The sequence below is a fragment of the Phallusia mammillata genome, chromosome 1 (genome assembly GCF_965637545.1).
Source record: "Phallusia mammillata chromosome 1, kaPhaMamm4.hap1.1, whole genome shotgun sequence".
Taxonomy (NCBI): Eukaryota; Metazoa; Chordata; class Ascidiacea; order Phlebobranchia; family Ascidiidae; genus Phallusia; species Phallusia mammillata.
In genome coordinates this window covers 10,973,055-10,988,501 of record NC_137252.1, presented here as the reverse complement: position 1 = coordinate 10,988,501, position 15,447 = coordinate 10,973,055, and the positions used below count along the sequence as shown (strand labels likewise).

Sequence of the window (15,447 nt, the reverse complement as noted above, 5' to 3'; positions counted from 1 at the left end):
GGTACACAGCGATAGGGCAGGCATGAGAGTGCAGGTGATTGTTTAATTTAGGATTTTAGGCGACGTTATACAAATGAAAGAAAAAACAAAACAAGAATCCCCAAAAATGTAGGTGCATCATCACGATTCATGGTGGGGCAATAAGACAACTAGGTTCAACTAATCCAGCAGCGATCATATACTCTTCGTCCATCTGCACACAATATCGTGGTTTTTGAAATGGAACACGTTTGAATGTGTACCAGACTTACCTGTTTAAGCTCTTGTAGCCAGGACGCGGCTGCATCGGGGCTCTTCGAATCTGTAACGTTTTTTAAGTTAAATTCTTTAAATGATTTTAAATAATTAACCTGTTTTCTGTTTAGGATTATTGAAACAAAATTGATTTCGCAAATGTTCAATACAACAAAAAAACAACAACTTTGCAGAACATTTTAAGTTGCAAAATTGAAGCATGTAACATAAGGCATGTTGTACCAAACGATCGCCGAATTCGTTGAGGCTTTTTGACTTACTTATACTTATTTAGTTTTTAAGCATAATCTTACAATATGTTTCATTTGAAACTTATTAAAACGACAATCATTTGCTTTTACAAATAATCGTCGATTTTGGAAGTTTGTGCAATAATTGTAGTAAGAATCTTTAACACACAATTCAAGTATCACTAAGAACAAACTTGCATGGTGGGGCAATAAGACAGTGTTTGTTAGTGTTTTTAATCTTTTCTAATCTACCTTTTGTCAAAGTAAAGGTTAAAAAGACCATCGCTTTTGCAGTGCACGATTTCATTTTTGGATTTCGCGACAAAAACTGCTGGTCGGCAGCAATTTCGGGGAGTGAAGTCCGGCAAACGTAATCGCTCTCGCCAGCGGTGGCGCACAAGAGAGGGAGTAAACTCGCGCAAAACTGCGGAAGATCGGAAACTCGTTCGCAAGGTTCAAAGTCGCTCGAGTTTCTGTGAAAGTAAAATGAATACTGTTGAAACAAAAAATTATAACAATACTTCAATTTCATCTTAAAACTATCAATACGATAAAAACAAATGATTTATTACGTAACTACATCGAATATGGCAAATCGTTGGGAAACGAAAAACAGACATTACAATCGAACAACACATGAATGCTTATAGAAGGTGAAGTGTATCAGTTGCGTTGGACCAGGATTTTTTGTGTATCAACACCGAACGGACCAGCAAACTTAGACCCTTTCTCTGTGCCCAAAGTGAGAGTTAGTTGCAGTGATTATAAAAAAATAAGGAAATTTTTGAAAGGGGGTCGCAACTCGCAAAGTTACATTTGGTTGCTAAAATGGGTCGCGGTTCGAAAAAGGTTGAAAACCACTGAGCTAAGCCGTACAAGACAGTGTCTGACCACTTCATCAAGCTCTCACGGTGCGGACTGCGAAAACTTTATCCGAGGCAGTTGATCGGGGAATCGAATCGCTTGTTATGTCTGTTCCGGTTCGGTATAGGTTCACTATTTAATGTGTTTAGGGATTCGGGTTCAGTCCAGGTATTAAAACAATCTATTATTGGGTTCGGGTTTCATTCCGCTTTGGAGAATATATATGCGGTTCGATCCGTTTTTTAAACAAAAATATAGGGCTCAACTCCGGTTCGGGTTTTAGGGAAATCGGTTTACGGTTCGGGTGCGGTTCAGGTTTAATAAATTAAACCGCTCAAAACGGTTCGAATTCATTTGCTTGAACCTCGTTTTTTCAAAATTTTATGGATCCTCTACAGAGGTCTGCGAACTCCAGTTAAGTAATTACTAACTGACAAATATATAATTCATTGATATTTGAATGTAACAAAATAGAGAAACACAATTGCTTGAGTCGAAAACTAGGAAAATGTGTGTCTTAGAACTTACAGTATATGATGCGTAAGATCGGCAAGAACAGCTGAAGTAAACTTCCTATTGTACACTGGATACGTCCGCTGGGTGGTGTCAGAGCGCAACTGGAATTCTGATTGGAGGAGAGCGCGGACACGTGACTTCAGTTCAGCACGGAACGTCTGTGACGGGTGACATTAAAGATTTTATTAACTGATTGCCAAAAAAAGTGTTTCGTTCGCATCAACACCAAGAATGTAATGTTGTTAAGCTAAACAAGGAATCTTCAAAGCACGGCCCGCGAGTCGGATGCGTTTCAATAAACTTCAATTACACTTGTTGTTGAGGCAGGTTTATGTGAAACTAAATGGAAAAGATTCACAGGACAATAAAGGAATGTGATTAAACATACGTTGTTGCGTGCAACGTTGCCGAATGCTTAAGTTGCCTTCGCGGTAGTATGTCACAAAGACATTAATTAGCAACGTAAGGCGTTTGTAATGCAGTACTGCCACATACACGGCCGTTTTGTATGATAAGCAGTTGGCTAAAATTTTGTTACACCCCTGTTAATTACCCAGACTGAACCATGTTATGTCGTTACACATATATAAAGCCACACATAATAAAACTAGAAGGGTGGCTTAGCACATTTTACTATAGCATATACACTACAACCTATTCTGCAAACTGTAATATATTCTCTATATTTTTTTATATTGGGTCCCATATTAGCCAACATTTTTATAATCTTGATTTGTTTCTGCAGGCAGAAACTCATGGGTCCCCAAAACCGCAAAGTTGTAAACAGACAACCATAAGAAACGGTGCTATAAAGTCAAACACAGTGATTGGTAGTGTTACTTAAAAAAACAAGTTATGTAAAGTACAAACTGTCCAAATCTCATGCAATTGAGACATTGTTATAAGTTTGTGTGCCTAAATAGCATAAAACACTGACATCTCAAAATGGCATATTATACAAACTGTCAAAATGTATTGTTGATTAATTCACCCATTTTGGGGGGTTGGTAGGGTAAATATTAGGGCTGCAGGATGGAACACAATATTTGACAGCTACAAATGCCAAATTCAAAAAACTATCAAAAATTCATCCAAATCGGACGTTTTATAAACAATAGGTGGCTTAAGCAGTAAATATTGGGCTACATGGTGAAACACAATAATCAACGCCCTAAAATGGAACAATGAACAAACTGTCCAAATTTCATCCAAATCGGACATTGTTTAAAAAATCACCCATTTTTGGGGTCTAGTGGGGTGAATATTGGGGCTACAGGGTAAAACACAACAAACGATGCCCTAAAATGGCACAATGAACAAACTGTCCAAATTTCATCCAAATCGGACATTGTTTAAAAAATCACCCATTTTAGGGGGCTAGTGGGGTAAATATTGGGGCTACAGGGTAAAACACAACAAACGATGCCCTAAAATGGCACAATGAACAAACTGTCCAAATTTCATCCAATTCGGACATTGTTTAAAAAATCACCCATTTTAGGGGGCTAGTGGGGTAAATATTGGGGCTACAGGGTAAAACACAACAAACGATGCCCTAAAATGGCACAATGAACAAACTGTCCAAATTTCATCCAATTCGGACATTGTTTAAAAAATCACCCATTTTAGGGGGCTAGTGGGGTAAATATTGGGGCTACAGGGTAAAACACAACAAACGATGCCCTAAAATGGAACAATGAACAAACTGTCCAAATTTCATCCAATTCGGACATTGTTTAAAAAATCACCCATTTTAGGGGGCTAGTGGGGTAAATATTGGGGCTACAGGGTAAAACACAACAAACGATGCCCTAAAATGGCACAATGAACAAACTGTCCAAATTTCATCCAAATCGGACATTGTTTAAAAAATCACCCATTTTAGGGGGCTAGTGGGGTAAATATTGGGGCTACAGGGTAAAACACAACAAACGATGCCCTAAAATGGCACAATGAACAAACTGTCCAAATTTCATCCGATTCGGACATTGTTTAAAAAATCACCCATTTTAGGGGGCTAGTGGGGTAAACACTGGGGCTATCGAGTCAAACAAAACAAATGGCACATCTACATAACCATATCTACCATCTGTGAAAATTTCATCCAAATCCATCAAACATTTCTTGGCAAAGTGGGGTGGACAAACTTGAGGGAAGAAGAAAAAAAAAAGAAAAAACAAGAAAAAAAAACAAAACAAATCGAGTAAAATCAAAATGTGTCCCCTTCAGGGAAGGGGACCCATAATGACATTGGTGTTGTATGACACTTACTGTATGAAATCCATCTGGGTTGCGTCGGCTAAACGTCATCAAAGCAAGCAAGACGTCATCGAGAACTTGAAACATCGATTCGTCATACTGTTGAAAAGCAAACATCTTAAACCGTGATTTTTTTGCAAATTGAAAGAAACGTAAATAGGAAGGTATCACACCAAAATTTCTAAATGTACAATTTTAGCTGGGCCATTTGTTTTCTTTTTTTGCGATCATAAGTTGTGAAAGCGCTACACACCGTTTGAAAAGTTTCCTCGCGCAATTCTTGATTTTTCTCCGACCACCGTTGAAGAATGAAGAGATCGTGAACGTTGACCAAAAGTGACGTCAGAGCACCCACGTAATCAACAGTTTTGATTCCTGCCAGAAAAAAATGTAAGCTCGTTTTCCGCACAAGAAAATGAGGCAAAACAACAACAAAAAACAAGAACAGAGAAAAACTCAGTTAATGGCACAATAGGGTTAATTGCATAGTCAGGTCATTGCACAAAAAAGCTTGGTAAATAGGTCATAAATTAACCGAATTAAATGTATAATGAACAAGTATTTGTTGCATATTTATTAGTTGCAAAAATCGTCCTATGATAAACACATGTTCTTCAACAAGTTGTTACCTAGCGTTTTCAGCAATTGCAACTAGGACGCATGAAACATTTAAATTATTGACAACCTTACCGGTTTCAGTAAAGGTAGAAATAAAATTGAGGACAGCTTCTGCCACTGGGATCCCGGAATTCAACAAACTTTCCATCACATGCAGTATCAATTCCAAGCACTGACGTGTAAGTGACATACGTCCCAACATACTTTGTGCTGACACATCAGCCGATGAGGTCACATTGAGTGATGACGTCGACATCATACTCGAGTTTTGTTCCTTGAAAATTTAACGTAAGATGCGAATAATCAATCATTGAGCAAGATAAGTGGCAAATCATTTTACCTGCATAACCAAGGCGGCTGACTTGAGATTTTCAATTAGATCAACTTGGGCCCATTCAATATGACTGAGCAACGTCTGGGTACAGTTCTGTTTTAAAGCCTTCGATTCACCTTCGCTGCTCGACCCAGCTTCACTTTCGTCTGCAAATGTATCCGAAAAGAATGAATCTACATTCTCTTTATCATATGAAAAGGTGCATCACATTCACATATATTAGAAACATGTTTTGTGTAATAATAGAAAATATGTATTACAAAAATCAAGTGATTTTTAACACAATCTTGGAATCAGAATCAGTACTGAATGGAGTTTGAAATGGAGAATATGGGTGAGTTGGAATTTCATTTCCATGTATTGTTACCTTTTTCTTTCATCATAGCAAAATAGCTTAGTATTTCTGTGTGAAGTTTAAATCCCTGCATCAGCATTTCGTTGCTCCATTGATTAAATGTTTCCTCGTCACCGCGTAGACGGGAGTTTATGTCAAACTAATGAAAAAGAAAATTGAAATGCATAAGTAAGCAATGATAATGGGGCCAAAAGCAACGTACCAATTCAAAAGTAGTTTGGGTTTGTTTACCATGCTAAAATAGCTTTACTAAAGGACCAAACGTACAAATGGTAATCGAAATAACTAGGCTATACAGTTTGCGAAAATGTTACTCTTTTAGTTACTGCCGTACTTCCACCATCCGTGACAGTTTAATTATGACCCATCAAACTTTCATGTTTAAAGTGCATGATATCACACAAAATCACAAGATAAAAGTAACGTTTGCCATAAGCATATGAAAACATATCTTTATCCGTCTTTCTTATCATCAACGATTTCTTAAATGCACTTTTTTAAGTGAATTCAACAACTAACAATCGCTATTTACCAAACATGTTTGAAGTGTGGTTGAAATTCCGTTCAACAACTTTATCAGAGCTTCGTTTTCCAACAACAAGTTGACGAGTGTTTCATCGGTGACTATGCACTGAAGATAGCGAAGAGCCTGTAACGGTCTCGCTTGCTTTTGCACACCCGAAAATTGAACCGTTTTCTTGCTTTCTTTGTTGCTGCTCTCTTTGCCCTTTCCTCCACGAGATGAGCGTCGGGGCTTAGGTTTCTGGGCAAAAATTAAACTCTTTAGGCAATAAGTTTACACAGGAATGTTAGGGAATGAGATGAAAAACAGTAACCTCCATAATTAACTTTAAATTTTAACCGATAATGTAACCTTTCAAAGTTACCTTTCAAGTGTACGGTCTAAACAAAAAAAAAACATGTGAAGGTAAAAAATTAAAAAAAAACAAACCTAAAGCGAACGAAGTTTCAAGTTATAGGTTGAAAAATCTAGCGCCAGGTGGTAAGCAAAGTGAAGAGCGAATTACAAGCACCGTTGCCTGCCTCCGATCATGTACATGCGTAGTATCGCTCGGTCGAGCATTGATCATATATGATGACATACATTGATCAAAGTAACTATGTTTATCTTGGCTGACATTAAACACGCCCAACAAAAAGAAACAAGAACAAAAAACACCAACAAACCCCTTTTGTTGCAGGCGTCTTTTCAGCAGCAGTTTCCTCTTTACCGGTCAAGGATTCTGTCAGCCATTCTTGAATCAACTCCAGGATTTGTCGAGTCCATCCCCATTCGATTAAACATCGGATAAGTTGGGAGAAATATGTAGTGGGTGCGTCGTCTGGTAATGACCTCAGTTTCGGGAAAACCCCTTTGCTGAAAAAAGAATCAAACAAAAACAATAAAATATGTAATGTAAGAAGACAACATGCACACACAAAAAACATTCATTTTCAAAATATAAAGTTTCGTTCTTATTATTAAAAGGTAAAATTTAATTCGAAAAAAGTAATGTTTTCTTTCCTTTAGGTAAAGTAATAAAGTAAACCTCAGTTAGTCCGGATCTTGGTCTAATTCGGGCAAAACCTGAGTTGCAAAAGATTTGTAATGTTGCAAGGCTTTAACTAATCAAAATCAGTTAATCGGGATCTTCTGGACATTTTTAGAGGTTGAAATGGGTGGGGGTTAACGGAGGTTTACTGTATTAGAGTTTGCTGTAGTGTTTATTTGCACTTACAGTATTTAGTGCAAGCTTGTCTCTGAAAGAAGAAATTTAATACATAGAATTGACATAAAAGGAAACTCCAAACAAGACACAGACACAAGTACAGCTAATATTTTACCAACCTGAACACAGGCATACTGGCAGGGTGTAACTGTGAACAAAGTTTAACCAAAGCATCAATATTCCGCTCATCATGGTACTTCTTAAAACATACATGAGCAGTTTTTGGCAGATGTATTGCAACTTTCTTTGCTAGTTCACGCATTTCATTTTTCTTTTTGCCTTTTCTTTCTTTCTCAGTGTCAGACTCTGCAAAGCAGCATAAAACATAAAAAATACAAGCTTTTAACGTACAAGAATTGTACTGGTACCTGGACATATAGTGGCATATTTCTTCTTGAATATTGGGTTTAATATGCAAATAGTCTCAAGTAGTCCGGCCATTATTGCAGGGTCATCAACCAATTTTGTGGAGCTGTCAAGTTGCTACAAACAATATTAACAAAGGTAGTTATGTGGGTGCAATTGTTAAATGGAAGTAAGCACCCCTTTGGAGAGTTTTAAAGAAATGCTTATGAAGTAGTAACAACAGTAAATGCTACAATCTGTTTAGCAGGCATTTGTCGTCGATGTAGTTAAAATGAAAAACTAAGACATTGCTTTGTGTAATATCCAGTATAGATGCAACAAATTTAAAAATTAGTTGATTTGTGTTGTAAATTAAAATTTATGGTTTAAACACAATGACTGAACATCAACAAAACAACTTTACTAATGTCTCTAAACAGCATGTATATAAAGTATTTGAAATCATACACATTCACAAGTCACAGCTGTTACCTCTTTTTCATCTTCCTCGTCAATGCTCTGGTCTCTACGAAGACTTTCAGTGACATTGTTGTTTATAAAAATACCAAGCATAGCAATGAATTCACCTGAAAGATTGTACAGCAAAATGTGAGCATACCAACCATTGGTGCACCACTTATACAACAGATTTTGTCTTACCAAGTTCATTTAAAGCCAACATGTCTCCAATCGTCATGTAGAACTTTCTGGCAGCATTAGGGTTACTCTCATAAAAACTTATGCATCTTAAAACCCATTGCTGAAATCAAAATATTTTTTTTACAAATAGAAATAATTGATGAAAAAACTTTTTTTAGCTTGACTAGCCTTGTTCAATGCATTGTCATTAAATGCATTATTTGAGATAAGAGTGTATGTGGTGGTAATCATTGGCTACTTGCTAAAATGTTATGTTTCATGCATAACAATATATTCTAATCTCATAGAAAAATCTAGAATGTTGCGAAAATCAAGAAACAGTTTTTACACTTTTTAACTGTCTAAAGTGAGTACAGTTTAACTTTTATGAAAAAAACTCTGATGATACCACATATATGTAACACTATGACACTATAAGTGCACTCAGTCAAGCAAAAGGATTTCATCGGCACTTAATTATTTTTTCTATGTTTCTGTCGCACTTGTATCTTTCAAACAGGAAAGCAAAGTTAAAAGTTGCATACTTGTAGTGACTGATCGGGGGGAATAAACGAACCAGTGAGAAGTTTACACAATCTTCTGGTGACAGTAGGATTGTCAACTTCCAGCTGAGCAAAAATGCTTTCCACAGAACAGACATCCCAGAACTGTTTCAAAAAAGTATAAACAATTCAAACAAATCAGTTTTAAGTAGGCATAACTTTTGTGCAATTTGAAGTCATAATGCTCACTCTTTCAAAAAGTCACTTCATGGACTTATTGTGTCAATTAACTATTTAAATTTGCATCATTGTAAACAAGCTATTGCCAAAATATCTGGTAAATGCAACTTTAATCAATTTATAGGTGTTAAACCAACCTCTTTTCGTAAGCATACAAACAGACATTTAAGCAGAAATAAAATTGCAGCACAAGGTAAGAATACTCAACAAAATACACTTTTTAAAACTTAAATAACCCTTGAGCACACTTACCGCAATGGTGCTGGTGTTTCGGACAGCCAATAACATATCTGCAAAAGCAACCCTTACTCTTTCACTTGAATCATGAAGGGAAAGGGTTACCAATGGCAACAGTTTCTTCAACAAAGGTTGGCTGCAAGGATTGTCCAACAACACAATGGTTCCCTAAAAGTAAGAATATAAATAAAAAAAAAATTTAAAAAAAGCAGGGGTGCAGTCAAACTGAAACTCCGGAGTCAGAAAAAATGTACCAGAATTTACAACCCTGCTAAAAACGCTCCATACATTGTTTTATTTAACCAATTATTTTATACAAGAGCTACATGGCAAAATTTGCAGACCAAGACGAGTTAAAAACACTTGCCAAAGGTTAAGATGTGAAACACCATGATGCAAAATATAGAGAATTGTTGTACATTTGTTTCAAATAGGATGAACGACACTGGTATCAGTTTTCTGAAAGCTATCTGAGGTTTGGACCTACTTTAAAAACAGCTTCACGAACTTCCGGGGAAGCAGAGTCAAATGCAAAATTGGAATAGAGTTTTTGTGCTTGTACTGCAATCATTTGAGCTGGAATTAAATCCCAGTAGTGATGAAGGATCTTGAACAGCTCAAAAACCGCTAAAAAAACAAATGATCTCTAGTACACTTTAAAAATGCCTCAATGTTTTTTGTGGTTTGTAGTTAAGTGGTTTTATGCCGTAATTTTTATACCACCTTAGTCTCTTCTATTTGCGATGTATACTAGGTACATTACAATGCAAACATTAAGTTGATGTAAATTTGTACAAAAGTCACAAATTCAGGCATAGCTTCAGTGCCGGATTAAGGGTCTGCTGGCCTGTAGGCACATTTTATAAGTGGCCCGAAAATCAGGGTTGCCAACTAAAAACTTAGAATTATCAGTAGGGCAATTATTTTTTGACCTAAAAAACGAAAAACTTTGACCTACAAATTGAAAATTTTGACCTTAAAAAACTTTTTTTTGACAAAATTTTGACCTATGAAGAATTCAAGTAGTTAAATTACGCATTATCGTTCAAAAAGTTAAAATATGGCTAGGCTAATCTAACTAGAGCGAAAGAATGTGCAAAAGTCTAAGATAAGGGCAAAAATCATAGACCTAACCTATTCTGAAAAACATAGACCTAACCTATTCTGAAAAGGGAATGAGCTAATTAAAAATCACTGCCAAAAACTGCAGCTAAGACACAACGAAAATTATTCAATACATTTGTATAAACGAAAGATACATGAAGTATCTAAAGCAAAACCGAAGCAAGAGCTGCACCTAACCTGCAGCTGCCGTAAAATGACTTGGGACCTACCAAAATTTGGCACGTTTTGAGGTGTGTTGAGCATCACGCCATATCAACCTAATTGTTTCACTCACTTGATGGTTTATGATTTGCAATAATTGGGGCAATGGGCCAATTACAACAGTATAAAGTAGGCTACAAGGTGTAAAACGAATAGTTTGCTGGCAGTGCAACCTCTACAACACCACGACAATGCACTTTGTAAACAATTTTAACTTTGTAAAAAATTTTGACTTTGTAAACAATTTTGACAATTTTTGACCTATTCTAAAAATTTTGACAAAATTTTGACTTTTTTTGACAAGTCAAAAAATATTTGCCCTAATTATCAGTGTTGCCAAATCATTTAAAGTGGCCTGGATTTTTGACTGGCCTGTAGGCACATGCCTACTTTGTGTAATGGTTAATCCAGCACTGCATAGCTTAGCACAAAACGAAATTGCCTTCAAAGTAACATAGTGAATAAAGACTGGACCAGGGGTTGGCAACCTTAAACATGCCAAAACAAATTTTTTTTATAATAGTTTGTGCCAGCAGATAGGTATTACTATGAGCTTTGAGTATCTCGAATCATAACAAACTGAAATCAAACAATGTTTATGATAATTTGTTTAGGATCAAACTATACCTAAATATAAGATCTAAAATTACACTGATGTGCCAAGAGAAAACACCTTGAGAACCGATTTTGACATGTACGCCAGGAGTTGCCGACCCTAGAACCACACATAAACATTGATAGGGCACTCAATAAAAGATAAGCATATCAACAAGGGCTGCTATATTTACCTATTGCTCGAACTTGTGAAAAGTCATCCATTAGTAAATTATCAATTGAGTTAAACTGTTGTTGTAACAACTCATCGAACTCGTGCCCAGTGCTGTCAGATGCCGGCATAAGTGGAAATGCATCAAATAGCAAAGATGCAGCATTTGCCCGCACCATGGCATTGTTAGCCTGATAAACAGAACAAAATCAAATGCATGAAATGCAACTACACTTTTCATAGTAACTCATAAAATAAAGTTATATCTTCAGTAGTGATGGGACGGTACCAGGTTTTGAAGCATGTACCGATACCGAGTACGAAGTGTATATACCTTCGATACCGAGTACCGAGTACCGAGTACTTAAGTACATTGTCATACTTAGTTGTATATCACTGGCTTATTTATCTGCCATGGCTGGGGTACAGGCGGGCACACACATACAGAAAAATGTAATCTCCATACGATAGCGAAAAAAATATATGTAATTTGTGGAACTTTTTCCCGATTTTGTGCTGCTTGAAGCAAGTATTGGCATAAAGTTGCCTGTATTCTTATAGTTTAAATCGGCCTTCGGTACTCACACGTTGGTATCGAAAACTGAGACAAAATATTTTGATACTGAGTACGAGTATCGATACCACTGAAATCAGTCAATACCATCGATACCGAGTACCAGGTACCCGTCCCATCACTAATGTTCAGGTACAGTTTAAGGTTCTGTTTGTAAAAACGTTTAACAAGGATATGCCATTATCTAAATATTACTGACTGGTGAATGCTACAGTTTGGGATACACAATGCAATAAAACAGAATTTGCAATTAGGGAAATTGTGATTAAGTTCTATCATGTCAACGATAAAATAAAGAAAATGTGTACATATATTTCGTTAAAACAATAACGATGTACTAACACAGAAATCGTCCTGATCCACGAGTGCTCAACAGACGATTCCAGTCACATATATTGACATTAATTAGCTGACAAATTCAGCACACACTTGAATCAGTCTATGTATTTATTATTGCAAAACCTTTCGGAAATTGATTTCGCCCAAACATATGGCCTGTTTATAGGACTGCCAATGCCATATGTTTGGGCGAAATCGATTTCCAAATGGTTTTGCAAAAATAAATACATAGACTGATTCAAGTGTGTGCTGAATTTGTCAGCTAATTAATGTCGTTAAAAAACAGTTACAAGGTAAATGTACATTTACTGATTTACCTTGAGTGACCTCCATATGATTGGTTCATAGAGACGGCTTAGCATACAGGCTACTCGCTGTGAACCTTTGTGGCAGGTTATAGCCCTAATAATTTCTTGATAGGTAGAAAATGGGCATTGAGATCTTGAACGGCCTCTTGGCAAGTGCATTGCTCTACAACAGATGGATTTTACATGTTTTATAAAAAACATATTAATTTTGGCTGTTTTAAAAGGCACTAACATTTCAGATTAAATATGAAATAGTCTGCATGCAAATTACATTTTTTTAAATGTTAGCAGTGTGGTGTTGTATTACCTGAACATAATATCTTGAACGCAAACATCTTCTAGTACTTGTTTTTTGTCATCATCTGCTAACATCCAAGCTTGAAAATAGACATTACCATATGCTGGAGCATGTTTTTCACATCCCTTCACCAAAACATTCTCCGCTATTTCTCTGTGCATTGCAGTTGTCAGATCCTGGAAAATAAAAATTTGCAACATAATAAAACGAAGCTCCATAGAAATAATTTTGTGACCTGCCATTTTGAAGTTTGCTACTGGTATGGCGTTGTTTTTTTTATTGTATTTTTCGACAATCAGGCGACAGTCTGAAAACTGAAAATTGCCCTTTGTCGTGTCTTTATGCAACAAGACGAAACGCATTAGTGGAAAACAGGGGCATCAGTAATTAAACAAAGTAGTGGAAAGAAGCAAACAGAAACAGTATAGTATGGCGTTGTGTTATCAAATCAAATGCAAAATATGGTATGTTTGTTCTCACCTACCTATCTAACCATTTACAGTGCACAAATATTTACAGTGTCATACATATAAAAAACTAATGGATTACTTGCAGTATTTTAGTACGAAGAAAGCCCCTACAGAACATTATTTTCCAGCCTAAGATATTTGAAAAAATTTCAAAGCCTTCTATTTTACCTTATGCTGACTGAGAGCAATAGATAGAAATTTTCTTCCATTGTTGTTTTCAAGGAACGCAGGATGTACTGCAGCAAGAACTAGAAGTTGTCGCAGCTCCTGTATGTTAACATCTTTACTGACTACTGACAGTAAAATGATCGACAATACTCCACTGATAGACGATACCAGGTTTTGAAGCGAGTACTGACACTAAGTACGAGTACCATATGTATATATCTTCAATACCCAGTATGATTACCGAGTACTTAAGTACAGTGTTGTACGTAGTTGTATATCACTGGCCTAATTTTTCTGCAATGGCCAGGGTACAAGATTGATCTTCAAAAAGTTGATAAATGCATACACGAAAAATACAAGTGTTTTGTAACTTCAATTTAATACTAGGGTTTTATTGAAAACAAAAAAAGTTATCAAATCTTTAGCCCTGTTTTTTACACCTAATTAAAAAGTCAAAAAATATAGATTTAAATTAAACACCATTTTGTCATTTTTACCTGAATATTTTCATGTCTGACTTTGTCTTCTTGACTTGAAGGCATCTGATGCAAACTAGTATCAGATAGATCAAACACTTTAAGGCATGACCGCAGCTCATGCAAATCTGCAATTGCTGATGTGACATTCTATAAAGCAAAATCATAACATTATACCCCAGGTTCTCAAATTTTAAAACCATGTAGTACTCTCAACACACTAAATAAAATGTATAAATTTTGAGCCACATATTTTCCATTAGCACACACGTACCTTGCTGTTGTTTTTGTTAACATTAACAGCAGTAGCTTCATTAAGCAAAAAAATCAAAGGATGAAGACAAAGTGTTTCTTTCCCACTTAAGTCTTTTTTCCACCATTCTCCAGCAAGAGTGGAAATACTTCGAGCAAGTTCACAATTGCTGATGTCCAAGTCTAAGAGCACACCTTCAAACAAACAAAGTTTTAACCCCTTTGATTTTAGAGTAATGGTTCTCCAACGTTTTCAGCTTACGCGATGTTATATTTTGTTTGAAGAGTCTTGATATACATATCTATATATTTATAAAATTTAAAGCATAGTAACTGTGTTGGATTGTACATGCACTACAATTTATAAGCGATGTATATTTATTTGCTTGAATGCAGCATCTGGGTTGGCAATTGTAAACCATATAGCTGTAAAAAGGCAATTCAAGGAAGAATACATATGACAACTAAACATACAAATAAGATTGTGGTAACATGGTCTGACCAAAAGCTTCATCAATGCTATACTTACCATGAAGAAGCACTACAGTTTTGTGTAAACCCTCAGTGAGATAAACTTCTTCCAAAGAAATCATTGCTTGGCATAACGCACAAATGTTTTGCATCATTGTAAGCACATTTTCTTTACTCTGAAAAAAAAATTAGAATAACAATTCCAGACTATTCTACTATGCGCAATTTTCATCCTTACCTGCTTTGTTGTGTCTTCTATATGGTTTGGGTCCAATATTAGCACCAATTGCTCTAACAGTCCAATTAAAATACTCAAAACTCCATTCCAAAGTTCATCCAATTGTTTATGGTCCAACTCCTGTACAGTTAAAGTGGTAAAACAACATTCACGGAAAATGCATGACAAATTACTGTACATACTTCCAAAATTTCAGAAAGACTGGATACAAATTTGTTTCGTTTGGCCTTAAGATTTGTTCGAGAAGCCTTTCCACAAATGGATTGAAAAAATTCGGACAAAGCAGACTTTCCTTTTGTTGCAGCACTTAGGAGCTGTTCCCGCGGCCTTAAATCAGTGATCATTGTTTTATTTTGGCCAATGTTTCACAATGAAAACGAAGACAAACATTAAAGATCTAAACGTGTAACTTCCAAGTTGAAGTGATCGTTTTGGTATAACTCCCGCCAAAACCCAGCTGATAAGTGTAACAAACATAGAAATCATAACACACGAACAACCTTCAAACAGAAAAAGGTTTATCGCATAGTTAATGCGACAATCTTGTACAGTGTTTCTAAAATAAACCTATTATTGTTTCAGATATACCGATAAACTAACAAATTGTAATAATATATACCAACCGACGCAGTTGTA

General features: G+C 36.0%; 1 protein-coding gene across 1 annotated transcript; it reads right to left on the bottom strand.

Annotated features, from left to right (window-relative positions):
- Window positions 1-23: 23 nt before the first annotated feature.
- LOC145222525 (condensin-2 complex subunit G2-like) lies at window positions 24-15,267 on the bottom strand. The gene is made up of 27 exons (XM_080088667.1): window positions 14,994-15,267; window positions 14,812-14,931; window positions 14,632-14,749; window positions 14,125-14,297; window positions 13,872-14,000; window positions 13,375-13,473; window positions 12,746-12,912; window positions 12,448-12,601; window positions 11,240-11,408; window positions 9,613-9,752; window positions 9,141-9,293; window positions 8,691-8,813; window positions 8,167-8,266; window positions 7,999-8,093; window positions 7,530-7,644; window positions 7,281-7,467; window positions 6,620-6,809; window positions 5,964-6,194; window positions 5,444-5,570; window positions 5,083-5,222; window positions 4,815-5,016; window positions 4,378-4,499; window positions 4,137-4,223; window positions 1,878-2,023; window positions 738-958; window positions 252-301; window positions 24-193 (listed from the first exon to the last, which is right to left on the bottom strand). Exons 1-27 carry the CDS (start codon window positions 15,153-15,155, stop codon window positions 128-130), a joined length of 3,786 nt encoding a protein of 1,261 aa, XP_079944793.1. The 5' UTR covers window positions 15,156-15,267; the 3' UTR covers window positions 24-127.
- Between the last annotated feature and the right edge of the window lie 180 nt (window positions 15,268-15,447).